We start from the raw sequence: 20,242 nt of genomic DNA, 5'->3' as shown, positions 1-20,242 counted from the left end.
GCAAGTCCTGCATTTGTCTAACGGATGAGGAAATTCCATTCCATTTGGATAGTCATTACCTGCATATCTACATCCTGAAGGAAAGGCAGAGAAGCTTTGTAATGTTAGTGACTGGTTTGCATATACACATAGGAAAGAGCTTCCACATTCTTTTAGCTTAGTACTATTATTTGTGTCTATTTTTATCTATTTATATTTATTTACGGTCAGAATGTTGGCAACCGAACAGTTTCATTTCCCATAATTTCCAGTGTAGGGACAAAAAACATACTTGAAGTCAGAAGGAACCGAAACTGTTTGGTAAACAACATTCTTCAGAATATCTTTTATTATGTTTCACAAAAGAGGGAAAATCATACAGGTCTGGAATAACATGAGCATGAGTAAATGATTACAGAATTAAAATTTTGGGGTGTACTATCCCTTTAAGAGGTTTTCAGACTACCTGCAATCTTAAAAATAAAGGTTTCAAAATGGTGTTTTTGCAGTGATGCCATTAAAAAAACATTTTTGGTTCTCCACAGAACCTTTCAGTGAACAGTTCCTGAAAGAACCATTCTGAAGATCATTTAAAAAATCTAAACTATAAAGAAACTTTTTTGCATTTGGAAGGTTCCATGGATGTTCAAGGTTCATAATACACTCTTAAAAAAGAAGGTGCTTCACGATACCATAGAAGAACCTTTTTGTCTAAATGGTTCCATAAAGAACCTTAAATATCTGAATAACCAAAAGGTTCTTTGTGGCAAACGAAGGTTCTTCAGATTACAAAAAGGTAAGAAAGATGGTTCTTGAAAGAACCTTTGACTGAATGGTTCTTTTTGGAACCAAAAATGGTTCTTCTGTGGCATCGCTTCAAGAACCTTTTAAAACACCTTTATTTTTAAGAGTGTGATGTGACAAAAATGCCCTCAAAAAACAAAATATGGGGCAAATGTGCCTCTAATAAATTACTATTCTATATTCTAGGCTTAGTTATACATTTTATTTTCTAAATATTTTTATTAAGACATAGATTAGATTGAGACATAGATTATGTAATTGTAAAAGTGTTCAGGAAAAATACACCCTAATAAAGGTAAAAACTGAAAATGAATACAAACTGAGCTTGATGCTTATGACTCTCACCATTGCAGTTGTTTTGGCAGCACGTGCCCGGCTGGGGATTGTTACAGTTTGGCCTCGGACACTCACGATTCCCACAGTTCACATGTCCTTCATTGCAAACACAATCCTCACATGGATTCGAAGGATTTGGAAATGCATCTCCATTAGCAATGATGCGGTTGTCATATTCACATGTACTCACTTGAGAAAGAACAAAACAACAAAGGGGAGACAATAACTGTTAGTGTGCACAAGATGGAGTTACCTTAGGATAGTTAGTGAACATGTACCTGGACACCGGGGACAGCACTCTCCAGGAGGAGTGTATGCATTAGCACACGTCGGTTGGGAACATGATGCTGAATCACAGCTTATTCGGCCATTCTACACACACACACACACACACACACACACACACACACACACACTCATGTATATAAATTAGCTGATAATTACGACAGTACTTTTAAAAAAAAAATTTTTACTGAAGGGTCATGTGACACTGAAGACTGGAGTAATGATGCTGAAAATTCAGCTTTGCATCACAGGAATAAATCACATTATAAAATACATTACAATAGAAAATTGTTATTTAAAACTGCAAAAATATTTACTAATATTACAGTTTTTATTGTATTTTTAATTGAATAAATGTAGCTTTGGTGAGTGTAAGAGTGTAAAACATTTAAAAATCATATTCAGTTTACAAACTTTTAACAAGATCTGTAATGAACAGCACATTTTCCCCAAAATGTTGAAAACACTGAAACATTGAAATAGTTTCTTATACAAACCATGAACCCCATTCAAACCTGGTATTAAACATTGATAAAATGTCAGATCTAGTATTTCAAATTGCATGTACCTGACAGGTGCAAGTCATACAGGGATCATCCGGGTCCTTGAACGTTTGGCCGTTTTCATACATGCGCTGCTTGTACGGGCATTGTCCACAGGAGTCACCACAGCACTCGCCACCTGTCATAAAATTATCAACATCCAAACAACATGCTGGATTTAACTGTCACTAATGTTAGTCTAAGCAGCCACTGTTTCATCCTCTTAGCTTGAATATTCTGCATCTCTGTTCCAAACCCTAGTTAGATGCCTACCTAGACAGAAATTGTAAGCACTAAGGGAACATTCCAGATGTAAAGTGTTTTGAAACAGTATGTAAAATTTTACTATACCTATTTTAGTCAGTTCTGATAATAGGATACATTTTATACATTTTCAAATATTATTTTCAAAATACTTCAAAATATACAAATTAAGCTTGTATAGATATTAAAAGATAAGTTCACTTCTAGAACAAAAATTTCAGAATTTGTTTTCCTCCAAATAGGAGGAATTTTCTCCAAATAGTGGACTTCAGTGGTGCCCCCGAGTTTGAACATTCAAAAAAACATCATCCAAAATGTCATGTCTTTCTTTCTTCTGTCATAAAGAAATTATGTTTATTGAGGAAAACATTTCAAGAATTTTCTCCATATAGTGGACTTCAATGGTGCCCCCGAGTTTGAACGTCCAAAATGCAGTTTAAATGCATCTTCAAAAAGCTCTAAATACAAAGAGAGCATATACTTTTTTTTAACCTCAATTGCTCGTCTTGTCTAGCACTGCCATGCGCATGCGTACTCTATGTAATCCGGGTCAATACAGTTAGGGTAGGTCGAAAAACTCCCATTTCATTTTCTCCTCCAACTTCAAAATCGTCTTTCATTGCTGTTTTACTTTTTTTGTAAAGGGCGTTTGACCTCTTTTGCATGTTCACTTTGTAAACACTGGGTCGGTACTTCTGCAGCAAGGTAGGACAATTTTGAAGTTAGAGAAAATGAGATGGGAGTTTTTCAACCTACCCTAACTGTGCTAGACAAGATAAGCGTTTCAGTTTAAAAAGTATATACATTTGTATTTTTTCTTTGAAAATGATAGATCGTTCAGTTTCATTCCTCCTGACCGCCAGAGGCGGTGCTTAGCACTAGTGGATAATCGCTGCGCCAGCTAGATAGGTCGAGAAGAAATACCAACAAAGTCATGTAATGACGTAAACCGAGATGCAAGGATATAAACCACAGCAGCTCGGCACCCAGCCTCTTTCGCTTTCTCGCTTATGATAGGTTGTTGATTAGCACTGTTCCATGCAGCTTACTGAGTTGCGAGGACTCGCCCTCCTAAGCTGTGACAGCGCGTTCTGCACTATCATCGGATATTTTGGATCCTTTTTTCTTCATTTACGTGAGTATACATTTACATTTGATTGTGGTGTCGGCGATACAGTGTGCTTCACGGTACTATCCGGTGGCTGGTTTCGACCGCACTTAGGTAGCGTTTTCCCGCTGACCTATAACGTTATATATTTGAATTGTCGCGTATTTGTCGTCGTACAAGCTTTCATTTGCCCTGCGGTTCTATCCGAAGGCAACTCTGATATTCAAGTGGGATTCCTCTCACTTAATCTTTCGGTTCTATCCAAAGATATTATCAAGGCCTGATCTCCTGTGCGTGTATTTGATCAGTTTTGAGTTCCTACGGTGCTACCGAGGACCTGTTTTTGACTGAGTCATGGCTCACAGCTCTCATATCGCCATCTCTCCACCGAGCTTCAAACTGTGACCAAACACACTACTTCCCGATGACGGACACGATCGTTGCGCATCGTGCTTGGGGATTCAGCATCTGAAAGAAGCATTGACTGACCCGTGTTTGAATTGCGCTATGCTGCCGCTATCAGAAAGACAGTTTCGTCTGGCAGAGCTAGATCCTAACTCGTCTACTAGCCTTGCACAGTCGCATTCAGTGCCACGGCGTGCTCAAAAACGTTGCGCATCAGCGGCTGCTGGTGCTCCGCCGACTAAAAAGAAATCTTCACCGGAGACAGAAACTTCGCTGTCGAAGACTGTTGCTACTCTCTCCTCAGAGATGGCAGAGTTGAAACGTCTTCTTCAGTCATTACAACCCCCGGTATTAGCCGCGCCTATTGAGGACGCTTCAATGAACGAGTTTGATTTCCAACCTCCAGATACTGTCGATTTAGACGTTCTATCCATAAATGCATCTAAATGAACATTTCCTTGATGAAGCGTTGGTGGAACCTGTCATACAGTCTGCCCCCCCACAGGATGTTCTCTCCGGCCTGTCTGCTGCTGGTGGTTCAAGCGGTGGGTCTGTACATTCATCTAGTGCAGACCAGTCTTCTCCTGATGACATTCTTTCGATTCTGCAGATGGAAGTGGCTCGTTTGGGTCTTGATAACTGTGTTCAGCCTGCTCAAACTAATGTGTTCTTTAAACAAAATGCTGATAATACATTTGCTATGCCTCCATGCAAGGACTTTGTGACTGAATTCTCCAATGCGTTAACAGGCTCCAATTTGCCTAAGAGGAGGTCAAAGACAGCCCGCATTCTTGCATCAATGGCTGAGGCTGACTCTATTGGAGTTGGTCGGGCACCTGAAATTGAACAGCCGGTGGCAGCTTTGGTGGTATCACCAGATGAAGCGCTTTGAGGTAATGTCCACTGCCCAAGCGCCCAATGTAATCGTACTGACACGTTATTGAAAAGAGCATACGAGTCTGTAGCTTACATAACTCGGGCAGAGAATACAATTTGCCAGCTGCTGCTTGCCTGTAACACCACATTAGAGTCTATGAATGTTGACCCCTCTGTATCTCAGTTCTTACAGACTGCCCTATTGACTATAGGTCATGTGACGCGTGAACTTGGGACGCTTTCGGCAACCCTTCTAACAGCCCGACGCCAGGTATGGCTCGCTCAGGCAAGGTTGTCTGAAGATTGTAAGAAGATGCTGAGGGAACTTCCAATTGTGCCGGGACATCTTTTTGGCTCCAATATTTCTGAACTATTAGAAAAGAGAATGAAGTTGTCAGAGGCCACCCGTCAGTTAACCTAGGCCCCATGGGCTCCTTCTTTTAGGATGCCATTGACGCCAGCTCACCCACGCTACTCAAGCTTAGAGCAGCGGATGCGTCATCATGGTGGTCCTCAACTTCAGACGTCACAGCGACACAGAGTGACCGAAGAGGCTCAGTCACGTCGCCCTTTTCCCCGTCACCATCAAGGGGGGCCATGTCATCGTCCCCCCACAGGTTCAAAGGGCAGAAACCAGAAACCCTGAAGTTTTGGGGCTGGCAGTCGGTCGTTTCACTGCACAACATCTACATTACTGGGAAACATCAACATCCGATCCCTGGGTTCTGACGACTCTGAACAGGGGATACACATTGCAGTTCCGACGCCGGCCTCCAAAGTTTTCAGGAATTCTTCCAACAGTCGTCAAAGATGCAACCAGTTCAATGGCCCTTTCCATGGAAATTTGTTCGCTGTTGTTGAAGGAAGCCATAGAAAAAGTTCCCCCTCTCAGACAGAGGGACGGTTTTTACTCAACGTACTTCCTGATTCCAAAAAAGGATGGTGGGTTCCGACCAATTCTGGATCTTCGACGCCTCAATGTGTTTCTAAAGGGTCTTCATTTTCGGATGTTACACACAGTCGACGTTCTTCGGTCTGTGATGAAAGGAGACTGGTTTGTAAGTGTGGACTTGAGGGATGCTTACTTCCATGTTCCTATTGCTCCCCACCACAGGAAGTTCCTAAGATTCAGTTTTCTGGGTCAAGTCCATCAGTTCCGAGTCCTGCCATTCAGTCTGTCTCTTGCTCCTCGTGTTTTTACGAGGTGTGTGAGTGCAGCTCTATCTCCTCTTTGGTCCAAGGGCATGAGGATTCTGCCTTACTTGGACGATTGGCTACTCTGCGCCCCAACGAGATTGCATGCTCTACGCGATACTAGGATTGTTCTGGAGCATATGCAGAAGCTAGGCCTTACTGTGAACGAGACAAAGAGTCATTTGGTTCCAGAGCAGACCATAACCTTTATAGGAATGACACTCAATTCTGTCACAATGTCTGCCACACTGTCTCACACTCGGACCGTCAGTATTCTTCAGTTGTTGACTCGTTTCCATCTGAGGGCAAAGATACCTTATGGTGTTCTTTTACAACTGATGGGGATGTTAGCGGCCGCCACATCCGTGATTTCCTTAGGGTTACTTCACCTCAGGCCTCTTCAGAGGTGGAGCAACAGCTTAAGGCTAGATTCAACAAGGCATCACCGTCGCATGATTGTTGTTTCTTTCGTTTGTGTCAGAGCACTGAAACCCTGGAGACGGGTGACATTTCTGAGGGCTGGAGTGTCACTAGGAGTGGTACCTTCTCGTCGGGAAGTGATCACAATCGATGCTTCACTAACAGAATGCGGGGCAATGTGGAACCAGAGGGGGATTGGAGGCCACTGGTCAACAAAGGAGGCTTTCAAACATATCAATGTTCTGGAACTGAAGGCAGTGTATCTAGCGCTACAACACTTTTTGCCAAATCTGTTAGGCCGCCATATACTAATCTGGTCCGACAACAAGTGCACAGTCTTTCATTTGAATCACCAGGGCAGCAACCGGTCTCCCGGACTGGCTTCATTAAAAGCAGTTTATCTTCCAGGCTCGGACAATCAAGTGGCGGATGCTCTGTCCAGGGATCTGCTGCTTCCGGGTGAATGGAGGCTTCACCCGGATGTGGTGCAGCTGATTTGGCAACGGTTCGGCAAGGCAGAGGTCGATCTGTTTTCCTCGGAGCTAACCACGCATTGCCGTTGGTGGTTTGTGAGGACAGAGGCATCCAGCCCGCTGGGACAGGATGCGTTGGCTCATGAATGGCCGAACTGCCTATTGTAGGCATTCCCTCCTTTTTCACTTTTATGGGAGACCCTACACAGAGAACTCCTGTCCAAACACAGGGTGCTTTTAGTGGCACCTCGTTGGCCAGCAAGGCCATAGTTTCCCCTTCTTCTGAGTCTGCTACAGGGCGAACCGTGGCAGCTTCCCATCAGACACGACCTCCTTTCTCAGCTGAACGGCCGTGTTTGGCACCCAGATCCTGCTTGTCTTCAGCTTTGGGTTTGGCCAGTGGGTCCACTTCTCACTTAACTGACTGTGAGCCAGCAGTGTTGAACACTTTTGGTAACACTAGGGCTCCTTCAACACGACAGCTTTATGCGGCTCGTTGGAGGATTTTTTCATCTTGGTGTGGGGATCAAGGACTTGACCCAGTTCATTGTACTGTGCCAAAAGTATTGAGTTTTTTACAGCATCTCTTGGATGACAACAAGGCGGCTTCTACCATAAAAGTTTATGTTGCTGCCATCTCTACTTATCATACCCCGGTCGATGGTGCATCCTTGGGGTCTCACAACCTTGTATGTAGTCTTCTGAAGGGAGCAAGGCGTTTAAAGCCTCTTCGTTCTACTCCCTTTCCTGTTTGGGACTTGCCGCTTGTTCTAGAGTTTCTTTGTACACCACAGTTTGAACCATTGGAGGTTGTGGATATTAAGTTTCTGTCCTTGAAAGTGTCTTTTCTGTTAGCCATTGCTTCTGCTAAACGTGTTGGTGAGCTTCATGCCCTGTCAGTGAGTCAGTCGTGCTTACGCTGGTTACCAGAGGATTCTGGGGTCATTCTTCGGCCTAATCCAGCCTTCCTTCCTAAGGTCTTGTCACCTCAATTTGTAAACCAGTCTATTCATCTGGCTGCATTTCAATCTGCTCATTCTCCCTCCGATGCAGGTGGGGGGAGGTCTCATCTGCTGTGTCCTGTACGGGCTTTGAGGGCCTATGTGAAGTCTTCTGCTTATTTCAGACGAACAGATCAGTTATTCGTCTGTTATGGTGAGGTACGCAAAGGCGCTCCTTTGTCTAAGCAAAGGTTAGCACGCTGGATTGTAGAGGTGATAAAGTTAGCGTATTGCCATTCTAACCAACCTTTACCAGTGGGTGTTACTTGTCACTCTACTAGGGCTGTCTCTTCATCTTGGGCCACTTTACGGGGAATTTCCTTGGCGGAGGTCTGTGCAGCTGCTACCTGGTCCTCTCCATGTACGTTTGGAAGATTCTACAAGGTCAACGTGGCTGCTTCCCATGATGTGAGTTCTGCAGTCCTTCTGGAGCATCTTTGATGCAGGTGGGTGGCATTCCTCATGACTGTGTTGGTACGTGTCATCCACTAGTGCTAAGCACCGCCTCTGGCAGTCAGGAGGAATGAAACAGAATGCTAGTTATGTATGTAATTGTGGTTCTGTGAATTCCGAATGACCGCCAGAGTTCTTCGTCATTCGGAATGCGCGAGAAAGCATTCCGAGGCCGGGGGCCGAGCTGCTGTGGTTTATATCCTTGCATCTCGGTCTATGTCATTACATGACTTTGTTGGTATTTCTTCTCGACCTATCTAGCTGGCGCAGCGATTATCCACTAGTGCTAAGCACCGCCTCTGGCGGTCATCCGGAATTCACAGAACCACAGTTACATACGTAAGACCCTACTTCCTCAGCTGGGAGAGATCTTTTTCAGAGCCCTTTAAAGCTGTATTTAAACTGAATTTTGGAAGTTCAAACTCGGGAGCACCATTGAAGTCCACTATAGGGAGAATTCCTGAAATGTTTTCTTCAAAAAACATAATTTCTTTACGACTGAAGAAAGAAAGACATGAACATCTTGGATGACAACGGGTCAGTATATTATATGCCAATTTTTGTTCTGGAAGTGAAGTAATCATTTAAAACAAATGTACATACACATATTTTCCATAAGCTTATATATATTTTTTGATATGCTTTTACTGTATATTTTTGTGATATTAACAGCACCAACTCAGTAGCTTAGCAAAACAAACTAACATCAAACTCTAAAGTGTTTTTCTCAGAGTGATTCTAATCAATCAGGATTTGGCTAGGATGCTGCCAGACAAGGTCTTTCACATTTTCTTTCTCTTACCTGTCGGGTTTGGGCAGGGCACAGGGTTCGGCGGTGGACAGTCGTTACTACATGTCACCTGTCCATTCACACAAGAACATCTTCGGCCTGCATCAGTCCACGTGGCTCCTTCCTCTTGCTGAACCCCATTCCACAGACATCCTACTCACATGGACACAGAATGAACACATATATACTACCGTTTTCACAACACGTCATCAATAGGCCACATTGGCAGCACTGAACGTAAACAATGCCACTGAACCAGACAGAACTTGCAAATTTAGCTGATTATTGCTGCTGAAAATGGTCATTTATTGTCATGTTTTGGGCTATACTAATCGGACTGGGAAAAACATTTGGAGTACTATAAACATGTTTGGGTGTAACTAGTTACTAATTAACAGTGTTGGGTGTAACGCGTTACTGTAATAATATTACTTTTTTCAGTAACTAGTAGTGTAAGGCATTACTCGTCTGAAAATTGTAATATTATTACAGTTTTCCCGAGCTAGTTACTTGCGTTACATTTGCCAGTAGCACCTTCATCACACACAAGGCACACGACAACACAGAGAACAGAAGGGAAGGGGAGGGGGGCGTGAATGGAACAGTGATTGGTCTGGGTTTGGCACGAGGTATCATTAAATTACCATCACCGATTGGTCGACACCCGGCAGCCAGCAGCAGAGCGGCACTTGCAAACAGAGACCTGCAAACCCGCGGGACCCAACGCAACAGAGTGCGGCGCGGGACAAAACTTGATGGACAAGTGCGTGTGCTGGTGCGGGCGGGTAGAGACTAGTGTGTGTGTGGATCCGGGATGCGGGAAAATGAAATGATTCGCGGGACTCCCGCAATATAGAAATATCTAAACATAAAATATCTAAAAAAAAAATGTTATTCATCTATTGCACAAAAGCAGCAAGAACAACATATATGATTAGTAAGAGCAAGAATAGGCAGTTTCGATTTAAAACTTGTTTGCAGCATGAGCAATGTAGCCATCTGCTGATTTTTGGAACGCATCGCCAATCAATGGTGTTTAAGATAGAATTCACTCACTGCTCAAAAGTTTTGAACAGTGCTGAATATTGCGTGCTTACGAATCACAACACACGTAGACCTTTATGAAAGATTAATTGTGCATAATATCCATTGTGTTATAAGAGCTTTATGAGATCGCGTATGCACTGGATGCACGCAGTAGGTCATGCTTTTTTGTTTAGAATAACAGTTTTTTGTGTAAGAAAAAAAAATGTAACTAGTAATATAACTAGTAATATAACTAGTTACTTTCTCCAGGGAGTAATAAAGTAAAGTAAGGCATTACTATTTTTGAGAGTAATATGTAATATGTAATATATTACTTTTTTGAGTAACTAACCCCAACACTGCTAATTAAGAAAATTACATAAATACTGTTCGTGTTCAGTTTCTTGCACAGACCGATTGTTTGGTGTGTTAAGACCTCAATGTATCGTCACAAGCCGCAGGGTTTAATTTGGTTTTATCTGTCTATGTTTTTTTGACTCTCAAAGTCTTGGATCCCATTCACATTCAGTTTTAGCCATTATATGACTGACAGACTGCAATGGTTTGAGTTAAAAATCTTTGTTTGTGTTCTACTGAAGAAACAAAGTCACCTACATCTTGGATGTCCTGGGGGTAAGCAGATAAACATCAAATTTTCATTTTTGGGTGAACTATCCTTTTAAGATTTGTCTATAAAATATTTTTCTGTGGTGATAGTTCACTTTTAAAGGTCCACTGAAGTGCCTTGAAACACGCAGCGTTATTCTATGTGGTGACGTACTTTTAACTGAAACAAAACATATCGCCCAGCCCCGCCCACTAATTTTGAATAGCCAATAGCGTTCCATTAATATCTGCTTGGGCAAGAGCCGTTGAGCTCGGTAAAGCCGCATTTGTAAGCTTATGACAGCCACAGACTAATAAATTACCGCACAGATTCAATATGAAACTTGCTGAAACGAAATAGTGATCATAATCAAGCTGAGGCTGTGTAATTTAATACATGCCGTCCGTACATATGAGCGCATATGATCTGCTCCGGGTTAATGCGTCTCTGTGTAGGGGGCGGGACATTACGGACTCTAGAGAGCATTTGAATGGACAGAACGTTTGATGAGAAACTGAAGTGCACGGTGATATCATCCAAATCCTTGATTCATATTGGCGGAAGTGACGAGACTGTAAGTTTTGAATGCCCATATCTTGTAAAAGCGAATTTTGTCTTTGTTTTTCAGCACACTAGCTTATAGATAACCTTAAGGCTAATATATTCATACTAAAAGCCAAAAAACTTTAATTTTGATTTCAGGGGGACTTTAAGGGAGTTAAGGTGTTAAGTGTGTAGTTCAACTGGTTAATTTATTCCCTTTTTGTAATGATTTGTCCGCCCTGCAGGGGTCATAAGTGTTTTGTTTTCTGTGTTTGTGATCCCCTACACCTGTGGACTGTCCAAGCATAGCTATAAAAAGTCTTGTTGCCACATTGGAGCCCAGTTGTTTTCGCAACTATTTTCCTCCCCATCTTATGTTATGTTATATAACCAAAGCCCTTTGGGGTTGACCCTCTTATATGTTATGGCTGTGACCATAATAGTATTTCCATTAGTAATGATGTGGTTATCATATTCACAGTCTTAAAAAGAAAACAAACAACAAGAGGTGATTGTTAATATGCACAACTAAGATCAAGTTATCTGAGTTTAGTGAGTGAACATGTACCTGGACACCGGGGACAGCACTCTCCAGGAGGAGTGTATGCATTAGCACAAGTCGGCGCCAAACATCCTGCTAAACTGCATAATGTCTGACCATCCTACACATACATACACAGACACATTCATGTATACAAACTGGCTGATAAAACTGAGAGTATTTGTTAAAATTTGTAAACATTACTTTTTAAAAATGTTTTTAATCGGCATATTAGAATGATTTCTGAAGGAGCATGTTGACGCTAAAGACTGGAGTAATGATACTGAAAATGCAGCTTTGCATCACAGAGATAAATTACATTATAAAATGTACTGCAATAGAAAATAATGTCAAATTGTAATAATGTTTACTAATATTACTGTTTTACTGTATTTTTAATTAAATAAATTCTGCCTTGGTGAGTGTAAGAGACTTAATTAAAATCATTTCAAATTCAAACTTATAACAAGAACTGTAAAACATTTTCCCGAAAATGTTAAACATTTAACAAACACTGAAACATTTAAATAGTTGCTCACACTTGCTCATACAAAACATGAACCCCTTTCAAGTCTGGTATGAAGCATTCACATAATATCAAATCTAGGATTACCAATTGCACATATCCAACAGGTGCACATTAACCAGGGATCAGCCGGGTCTTTGAGCTGTTTTCATACCAGCACTGCTGTACTGGCACTTACTGGCATTTAATAAACACTGAAACATTTAAATTGTTGGCTCATGCTTGCTCATACAGACCCAGAACCCTGTTCAAGTCTGGTAATATACATTCATAAAATGTTAAATCTAGGATTTCCAATTGCACATACCCGACAGGTGCACGTCGTACAGGCATCATCCGGGTCCTTGAACGTTCGGCCGTTTTCATACCAGCGCTGATTGTACTGGCAGCGCCCGTCATCTGTCATACAATCATTAACATCCAAACAACTTACTGGATTGAACTGTGACTAGGCATGTGATGGTATCAAATTTTCATGTTGCGATAATTGCTTTTATCATAAATCTTTTATCATATATCACAATATTGAAAAAAGTTGCAAACAGTGTTAACAATATACCTTTGAAAACAGATTAAAGTGGAAAATAACTATTATTTAACCTTAGTTAATGCATTACAACTAAAAATAAGCAATATTTGTTTTTTTCTGCCAAAAAAAAACACCTGTTAGTTCATGTTAGGTTGGGTCTATTAAATAATACAGTTACAACTTTTGATTTTAATAACATGTGATTAAAATCAAAAGTTTGAACTGTATTATCATGAACGTGCATGATATTGTTATCATGGGCACCTTAAAATACTGTGAATATCATGCACGTTCATTATCATGATATATCACATTACCTAATACTGGCACATATCTAACTGTGACTAATGTTAGTCTAAGCAGCCCTGAATATTCTGCAGCTCTGTTCCAAACCCTAGTGAGATGCCAAAGTAGACAGCAAGTGTAAGCATTATGGGACCATTCCAGATGTTTTGAACCTGTATTATGTATTTTTAGTGGTGGTCCAGTTGCCTTACCCTTTGTTTTGTTTTCTATTATCCTAACTATTTTCCTCCACACCTTATGTTATATTTTTGCTTTGAAGTAAATTCCCCTATTGAACAAGCCCTTTTGTGTCTAACCTTTTATGTTATGGCTGTGACTATAACAGTATCTCCATTAGTAATGATGTGGTTATCATATAACAGTCTTGAAAAGGAAGAAAAATTAATTGTTAGTGTGCACAACTAAGATCAAGTTATCTGAGGTTAGTGAGTGAACATGTACCTGGACACTGGGGACAGCACTCTCCAGGAGGAGTGTATGCATTAGGACACGTCAGTCCGGGACATGATGCTGAACCACATAGTATTTGACCATCCTACACACACAGACACACATACACATTCATGTATATACCCTAGCTGATAATTATGACAGTACAGGTAAAAAAAAAAATTTTTTTTTTTTTTTTAAATCAGCATATTAGAATGATTTCTGAAGGATCATGTGACACTGAAGACTGGAGAAATGATGCTGAAAATTCAGCTTTGCATCACAGGAATAAATTACTTTTTAAAATATATTACAATAGAAAATTATTTCAAATTGCAAAAATATTTACTATTATTACTGTTTTATTACTGTATTTTTAAAATTAAATAATTTAAAGCGTGTTGAATTTTAGGATTAATTATTGTTTAGGTCAAAACTGTTAACTGTTTATAAACTAAATCTGCTGTAAAGGGCCAATTAGGCCTACTGAAATGCTTGAATGCAGACACACACGTTCATATTCCTTGTTGTAACATTAGCAGTTTTATTAAAATGCTATTCATTTAACCCTATGTGACGGCTGTTTTTATATTGTTTATCAACGGTATATATATTTTTATACTGTTTGGATCAACTAGTCGAGTAGACAGATATGAACGTTTATTCATAACCATACTGAAAATAAGTAAATATTGATAGCTAACAAGCTTGCTGGTGTTAAGTTGAGGTAAATTTGAGATATTAAGTCCAAATATTTTTATTCAACCACCTAGATTACGTCTGAGGGAAAAAAAGGATGTGATGTTCAGAACATAGTAACTACAGTAATTAACAAAGTGGGGGCATTGTGTTTTTAAACCACAGACAAGGTTTGAAAAGACAAAAACATTAAAATATATTTATATTTTCCTTAAAATGTTCTTCCAAATTTAGTAACCTAATTAAGTTAGGGATGCACCGAAATGAAAATATTTGGCCGAAGCCAAATAAAATTAAACACGGCTGGAGGCTGATTATTTTTTTCACCATTGCATAAATTAAATAGCCAATACGTGCTTTTTACAGATTTGTCTTGCTTTTCCAAAAAAAAAAAAAAAATGACAACACAACAATTTAAAAATATTTACTTAACACTGAACACTTTTAACATTCTAGTAGACATTATAGCCTACCAACAAAGCACAATTTAACTTAAAATTAATAAGTTAGTAAAATAATATTCTTTGGCCATTTTTAAGACCCGCTTCTTAAATCAGGCATGTGTTTTTTAATGCACAAATAAATGCAGCCTTGCTGAGCAAAGGAGAATGTTATAATAAATGTATTAATAGAGCTGTTGTAGTGATTATTATCATTATTTTTGTCTTACTTTTTTTTTTTTTACAGAACAACAGTAAAATTACAATACTAACATATATGAATGCTGACTTTTATTTTGGCGGAAACCCACAAGTAGACTTTCAAGCAGATTTATGAATGATTCTTTCATTAAGCTGTTTCAGCACAGATTTTTCCTGCGCTTTATACTTTGAACCCTGGCTAACAAGCTTTTGCAGTGCTGTTAGAATAAATACAATTCATGCGTGTATTAGACAACATAACGTTCTGTAGTTTATTTACTAATGGTTTAGCCTATCTGGTGATTTCAGTCATCATACAGTAACCAGCGACAGCCACCCCTTTCTCATCTCATCCAAAACTTGATGTGGTTCCAAACAGTCTCTGGCTGTCGATGCTTGTAATGATTTTTGCATCTTTCTCGGACAGTTTTAAATGCTTCCACATTGCCCACATGTTTGCTGCATTAGTGTGTGCCTCTATTTAATTGCATCATGTCATTTTTCAGTATAATTTATTCTGTCTTTTTGCTTATTCGGCTGAACACTGAAAGATCTTTTTTTTGCTATTTTCGGCCAAACAATTTTGGTTGCTGAACATTTGGTGCATCCCCAAACAGTATTTTTTTTTTTTTACTTAAGTACATAAAGAAAATCTAGTACTTTTGTACTTTCACTCAAGTAAAATTGAAAAAGGAGTACTTTTACTTTCACTAGAGTAATATTTTATTATACAGTGCCTTGCAAAAGTATTCATACCCCTTCATTTTATTCATATTTTGTTTTGTTGCAGCATTATGTTAAACTGCTTTAAATTAGTTTTTCACCACATCAGTTTAAACTCCATACACCATAATAATGACAAATTTTACAAATTTATTAAAAATAAAACACTGAAATAAGCACATTGCATAAGTATTCATACCCTTAACTAGTACATAGTTGAAGCACCTTTACAGCCTCAAGTCTTTTTGGGTATGATGTGACAAGCTTTGCACATCTGCATTTGGCAATTATCTGCCATTCTTTGCCTCACCTTTTCACCTCTCAAGCTCTGTCAGCTTGGATGGGGCTGGCAGACATTTTCTAGAGTCCTAGTTGTTCCAATCGTCTTCCATTATGGATAATGGAGGCTACATGCTTCTGTGAACCTTCAATGCAGCAGATTTTTTTCTGAACTCTTCCCTAGATCATTGCCTTAACGCAAGTCTGTCACTGAGCTCTACAGGCAGTTATCTTGACCTCAGGACTTGGTTTTTGCTCTGATATGCATTTTCAGCTGACATTTTCTTAGAGGTGTGTGCCTTTCTAAATCATACTCATTCGAAGTGTAGTGACATCTAGAAGCAATATGAATGCTCCTGAACTAAATTTCAATTGTCCCAGAAAAGGGTATGAATACTTATGCAACGGGATCTTTTCAGTTTTTTATTTTGAATAAATTTGCACAAATGTTAAAAACCTATTTTTTGCTTTGCCATTATGAAGTAAGGAGTGTAGATTGATAAAGATTGAATAAAAAGTAAATTTAAAGTAGCTTAACATAAGGCAGCAACATAACAAAATGTGAAAAAAATTAAGGGGTATGAATAATTTCGCAAGGCACTGTACATATCTGTACTTTTAACTAAAGTTCTTGATTTGTGTACTTGGTCCACCACTGCATTTATTAAACACTAAAACATTTAAATAGTTGGCTAATGCTTGCTCATACAGACCCAGAACTCCATTCAAGTCTGGTAGTAAACATTCATAAAATGTTAAAACTAGGATTTCCAATTGCATGTACCTGACAGTGGCACGTCGTACAGGCATCATCCGGGTCTTGAAACCTTTGGCCATTTTCATACCAGCGCTGCTTGTACTGGCACTGCCCACAGGAGTCACCACGACAATTATCTGTCATACAATTATCAACATCTAAACAACTTGCTGGATTGAACTGTGACTGATGTTAGTCTAAGCAGCCACTGCTTCATCCTCTTAGCCTGAATATTCTGCGGCTCTACTCCAAACCCTAGTGAGATGACTACCTAGACAGCAGTTGTAAGTGTTTTGAGAACATTCCAGATATTTTAAAACTGTAGACAGTATGTGAAATGTTACTATACCTATTTTAGTCAGTACTGAGAACAGGACTAAGAAAATAGAAATGCAGATATTTTATACATTTTCAGATGTAATAAAAATGTAATACAGATATTAAACAAATTTCAAGAAGCTTTTACTTCTTTTTCTACATGCTTTTACTACACATTTTTGTGACTCATTATGTAGACATAAAGTCAACTCATTTGGCTTCGGAACAGTGCTTCTGTCTCTTTTTGTCTCTTTCACATTTCTTTTCTTTCCCTTACCTGTGGGGTATGGGGAGGGCTCGGGGTTTGAGGGGGGACAGTCGTTACTACATGTCACCTGTCCGCCCCTACAAGCACATTGTCGGCCTGCGTCAATCCACGTGGCTCCTTCCTCTTGCTGAACACCATTCCACATACACCCTGCATACATGGACACAGAATGAACACATATAAACCCTTAATTTTTTAATGATCACCATGGCTGCATTTATTTGATTTTTAAAGCATAAACAGCAATGGTGTGAAATATTATTACAATTTAAAAAAATATATATATTTTACAATGTAATTTATTCCTGGGATGCAAAGCTGAATTTTCAGCAACATTACTCCAGTCTTCAGTGTCACATGATGTTACAGAAATCATTCTAAAATGCCGATACTTATGATTCTTTGAAGAATAGAAAGTTCTAAAGAACAGCAACTGTCACTTTTGGTCAATTTAAAAAATCCTTGCAGAATGAAAGTATTAATTTCTTAAAAAAATACGTTTGAATGGCACTGTATGGGAGAATGTGTTTTATATACCGTATAACGTATAATGTCTTACCTCTGCACACTGGACAGCAGGTGTTAGGAGGGGCCGGAGTGGGAACTGCACAACTCAAAGCTGGGCATCTTTCCTGATGACATCTCACATTACCATTCTAACAAAATAACACAATATAATGTTACACAGGAATCAATGGCTTCAGTGACATCAGTGGGTTTGGGGTGTGTCAAGTTTGCCCTCTTCCTGACATAAAGTAAGACTCACGTAAGACATCATAAAAACAGTGTGCGTGAGTCATAGGGCTAGGTTTTGACACAAATTTCAAGATTCGGTTTAAATCTGATTCACAAGCTTGCGATTGACCTGAATAAGATATTTCACATAAAATATGTTTTCATGTAGTCCTCAAGAGAAAACAATAGTTGAATTTATAAAAATGACCCTTTTCAAGCATGTTCATACATTTGATTCTTAATACTGTGCTGTTACCTGAATGATCAACAGCTGTGTTTTTTTGTTTAGTGATAGTTGTTCATGAGTCCCTTGTTTGTCCTAAACAGTTAAAACAGTTCTTCAGAAAAAATATTTTCCAACAATGACTGTATGATTTTAAGATACCTCTTTTCATTGCTGAGGACAACTGAGGGACTTATATGCAACTATTACAGAAGCTTCAGCTTTAAGCAATGCATAAAGTGCTGGGGGGGGGGGGGGGGACTTTTTACATTTGAAAATCAGGGTAAATATATCTTATTTTGTCTTCTGGGAAACATCTTCTGTAGCCTCTGAAGGGCAGTACTAAATTAAAAAATATAATATTTTGGCAAAAAAGAAAAATGTACACAACCCTTTTCTGTTCAAAAGTTTTCTTATTGCATTGTTTTTCCTTCTGAAGCATCAGCAAGTGTTTGATCTTTCTGTAATAGTTGCATATGAGTCTTTCAGTTGCCCTCAGTGTGAAAAGATGGATCTCAAAAGCATACAGTCATTGTTGGAATGGGTTCAATTACACAAAAATGCTGAAAAACCAAATAATTTGTGGGACCTGAAGGATTTTTCTGAAAAACAGCAGGAGTTTAACTGTTCAGGACAAACAAGGGCCATATGAACTACTATCTCTAATCAAAAACAAAAACAAAAACAAAAAAACACACACACACACACACACACACACACACACACACACACACACACACACACACACACGTTGGGTTTACATGTTTTATGGGGACATTCCATAGGCGTAATGGTTTTTATACTGTACAAACCGTACTTTCTATCGCCCTGCACCTACCCTACACCTAAACCTAGCCCTCACAGGAGATTGTGCATACTTTTACTTACTCAAAAAAACTCATTGTGCATGATTTATAAGCCTGTTTCCTCATGGGGACCTGAGAAATGTCCCCACAAGGTAAAAATCTACTGGTATTCCTATCCTTGTGGGGACATTTGGTCCCCACAACGTGATGAATACCAGGTACACACACACACACACACACACACACACACACACACACACACACACACACACACACACACACACACACACACACACACACACACACACACACACACACACACACACACACACACACAGCTGTGAATCATTCAGATAACAGTACAGTATTAGGAATCAAGAGGATGGTTTTTATAAATCCAACTATTATTATCTCTTGTTGATATCTTCTATGTGAAATATCTTATTCAGATCAGTTCTAAAAAACAAAACAAAAAACAAAACATGCATTTTGTATGATCCCTCTTATTTTGGTCAAATAATTCTGAAAGGGGCATGTAAACCTTTGACCTCAACTGTATATCAGGTACAGAACATGCCAAATTTTCTCAGGGCAAAAAAAAATCTATCAACAAATGCTGTAAAATATACATGAGAGTCTATAATATTGAAGGTAAAAAAAAACAACTGATTTGTATACAAACACTTAAATCACAATTAATTAAGTTTTAATAATAATAATAAAGTTACAATTACACATTTCTACTCCAATTAGTTTTTTGAAATATAACCATTTAAATGGTGTCTGTCATAAAACTTGACAGATTTATTCAAACATAAACACTGAACGAAATAAAAAAATATAATGAATAAATTATATGCTGCATTTATTCAGTCCTCTCTAGAGTTTATTTGTCTAACTGACATGTTTAAGGTCACCGAATATGTTTTATTCTGAGGTAAACACGACGTTACATGACTTTGTTGTTTACAAGCTGTTATACTGAAGTCCTCCCTGCTGAAAAAAACAGCCAGCCGACCAGCTTAGGCTGGTTTTAGCTGTTTTTTTTTAGCAGGGCTTCCGTGGTTAAAACACTGATTAAGCGATTACATAAAACAGGATACGGATTTCGGTAAGTTTTACTCTTTCTTTACCATACCTTTGGATGTTTGTTCATGTTCATTTTGTGCTGAAACTGGAAGAGATGATCAGTTCACACTGACGCTTCTCTTGAACTAAGGTGATTAAACAGTGACAAAACAGCATTTACTGTTTGAATATTGTAAATAAATGGACAGAATTTGAAGTATGAGGCCTTGTTTCATATCAGAAGTAACAAAGCACAAAGCTTATTGCAATTTATTGGATAGGAGGTGC

General features: G+C 39.1%; 1 protein-coding gene across 1 annotated transcript in view; it reads right to left on the bottom strand.

Annotated features, from left to right (window-relative positions):
• Nucleotides 1–20,242, bottom strand: part of kcp (kielin cysteine rich BMP regulator) — a 62,643-nt gene that overhangs the window by 19,140 nt on the left and 23,261 nt on the right. The window contains exons 20-29 of the mRNA XM_073850214.1: nt 17,682–17,778; nt 17,132–17,272; nt 16,564–16,673; nt 13,450–13,543; nt 12,481–12,572; nt 11,675–11,768; nt 8,943–9,083; nt 1,973–2,085; nt 1,398–1,491; nt 1,100–1,308 (exon numbers count right to left, since the gene is read on the bottom strand). Coding sequence (XP_073706315.1) covers nt 1,100–1,308; nt 1,398–1,491; nt 1,973–2,085; nt 8,943–9,083; nt 11,675–11,768; nt 12,481–12,572; nt 13,450–13,543; nt 16,564–16,673; nt 17,132–17,272; nt 17,682–17,778 — 1,185 coding nt within the window. The remainder of the gene's footprint in view (nt 1–1,099; nt 1,309–1,397; nt 1,492–1,972; nt 2,086–8,942; nt 9,084–11,674; nt 11,769–12,480; nt 12,573–13,449; nt 13,544–16,563; nt 16,674–17,131; nt 17,273–17,681; nt 17,779–20,242) is intronic.

Source organism: Garra rufa, chromosome 11 (assembly GCF_049309525.1).
Source record: "Garra rufa chromosome 11, GarRuf1.0, whole genome shotgun sequence".
NCBI classification, from domain to species: Eukaryota; Metazoa; Chordata; class Actinopteri; order Cypriniformes; family Cyprinidae; genus Garra; species Garra rufa.
Note: the sequence above shows the minus strand (reverse complement) of the source record. Positions and strands in the feature narration are given on the sequence as shown.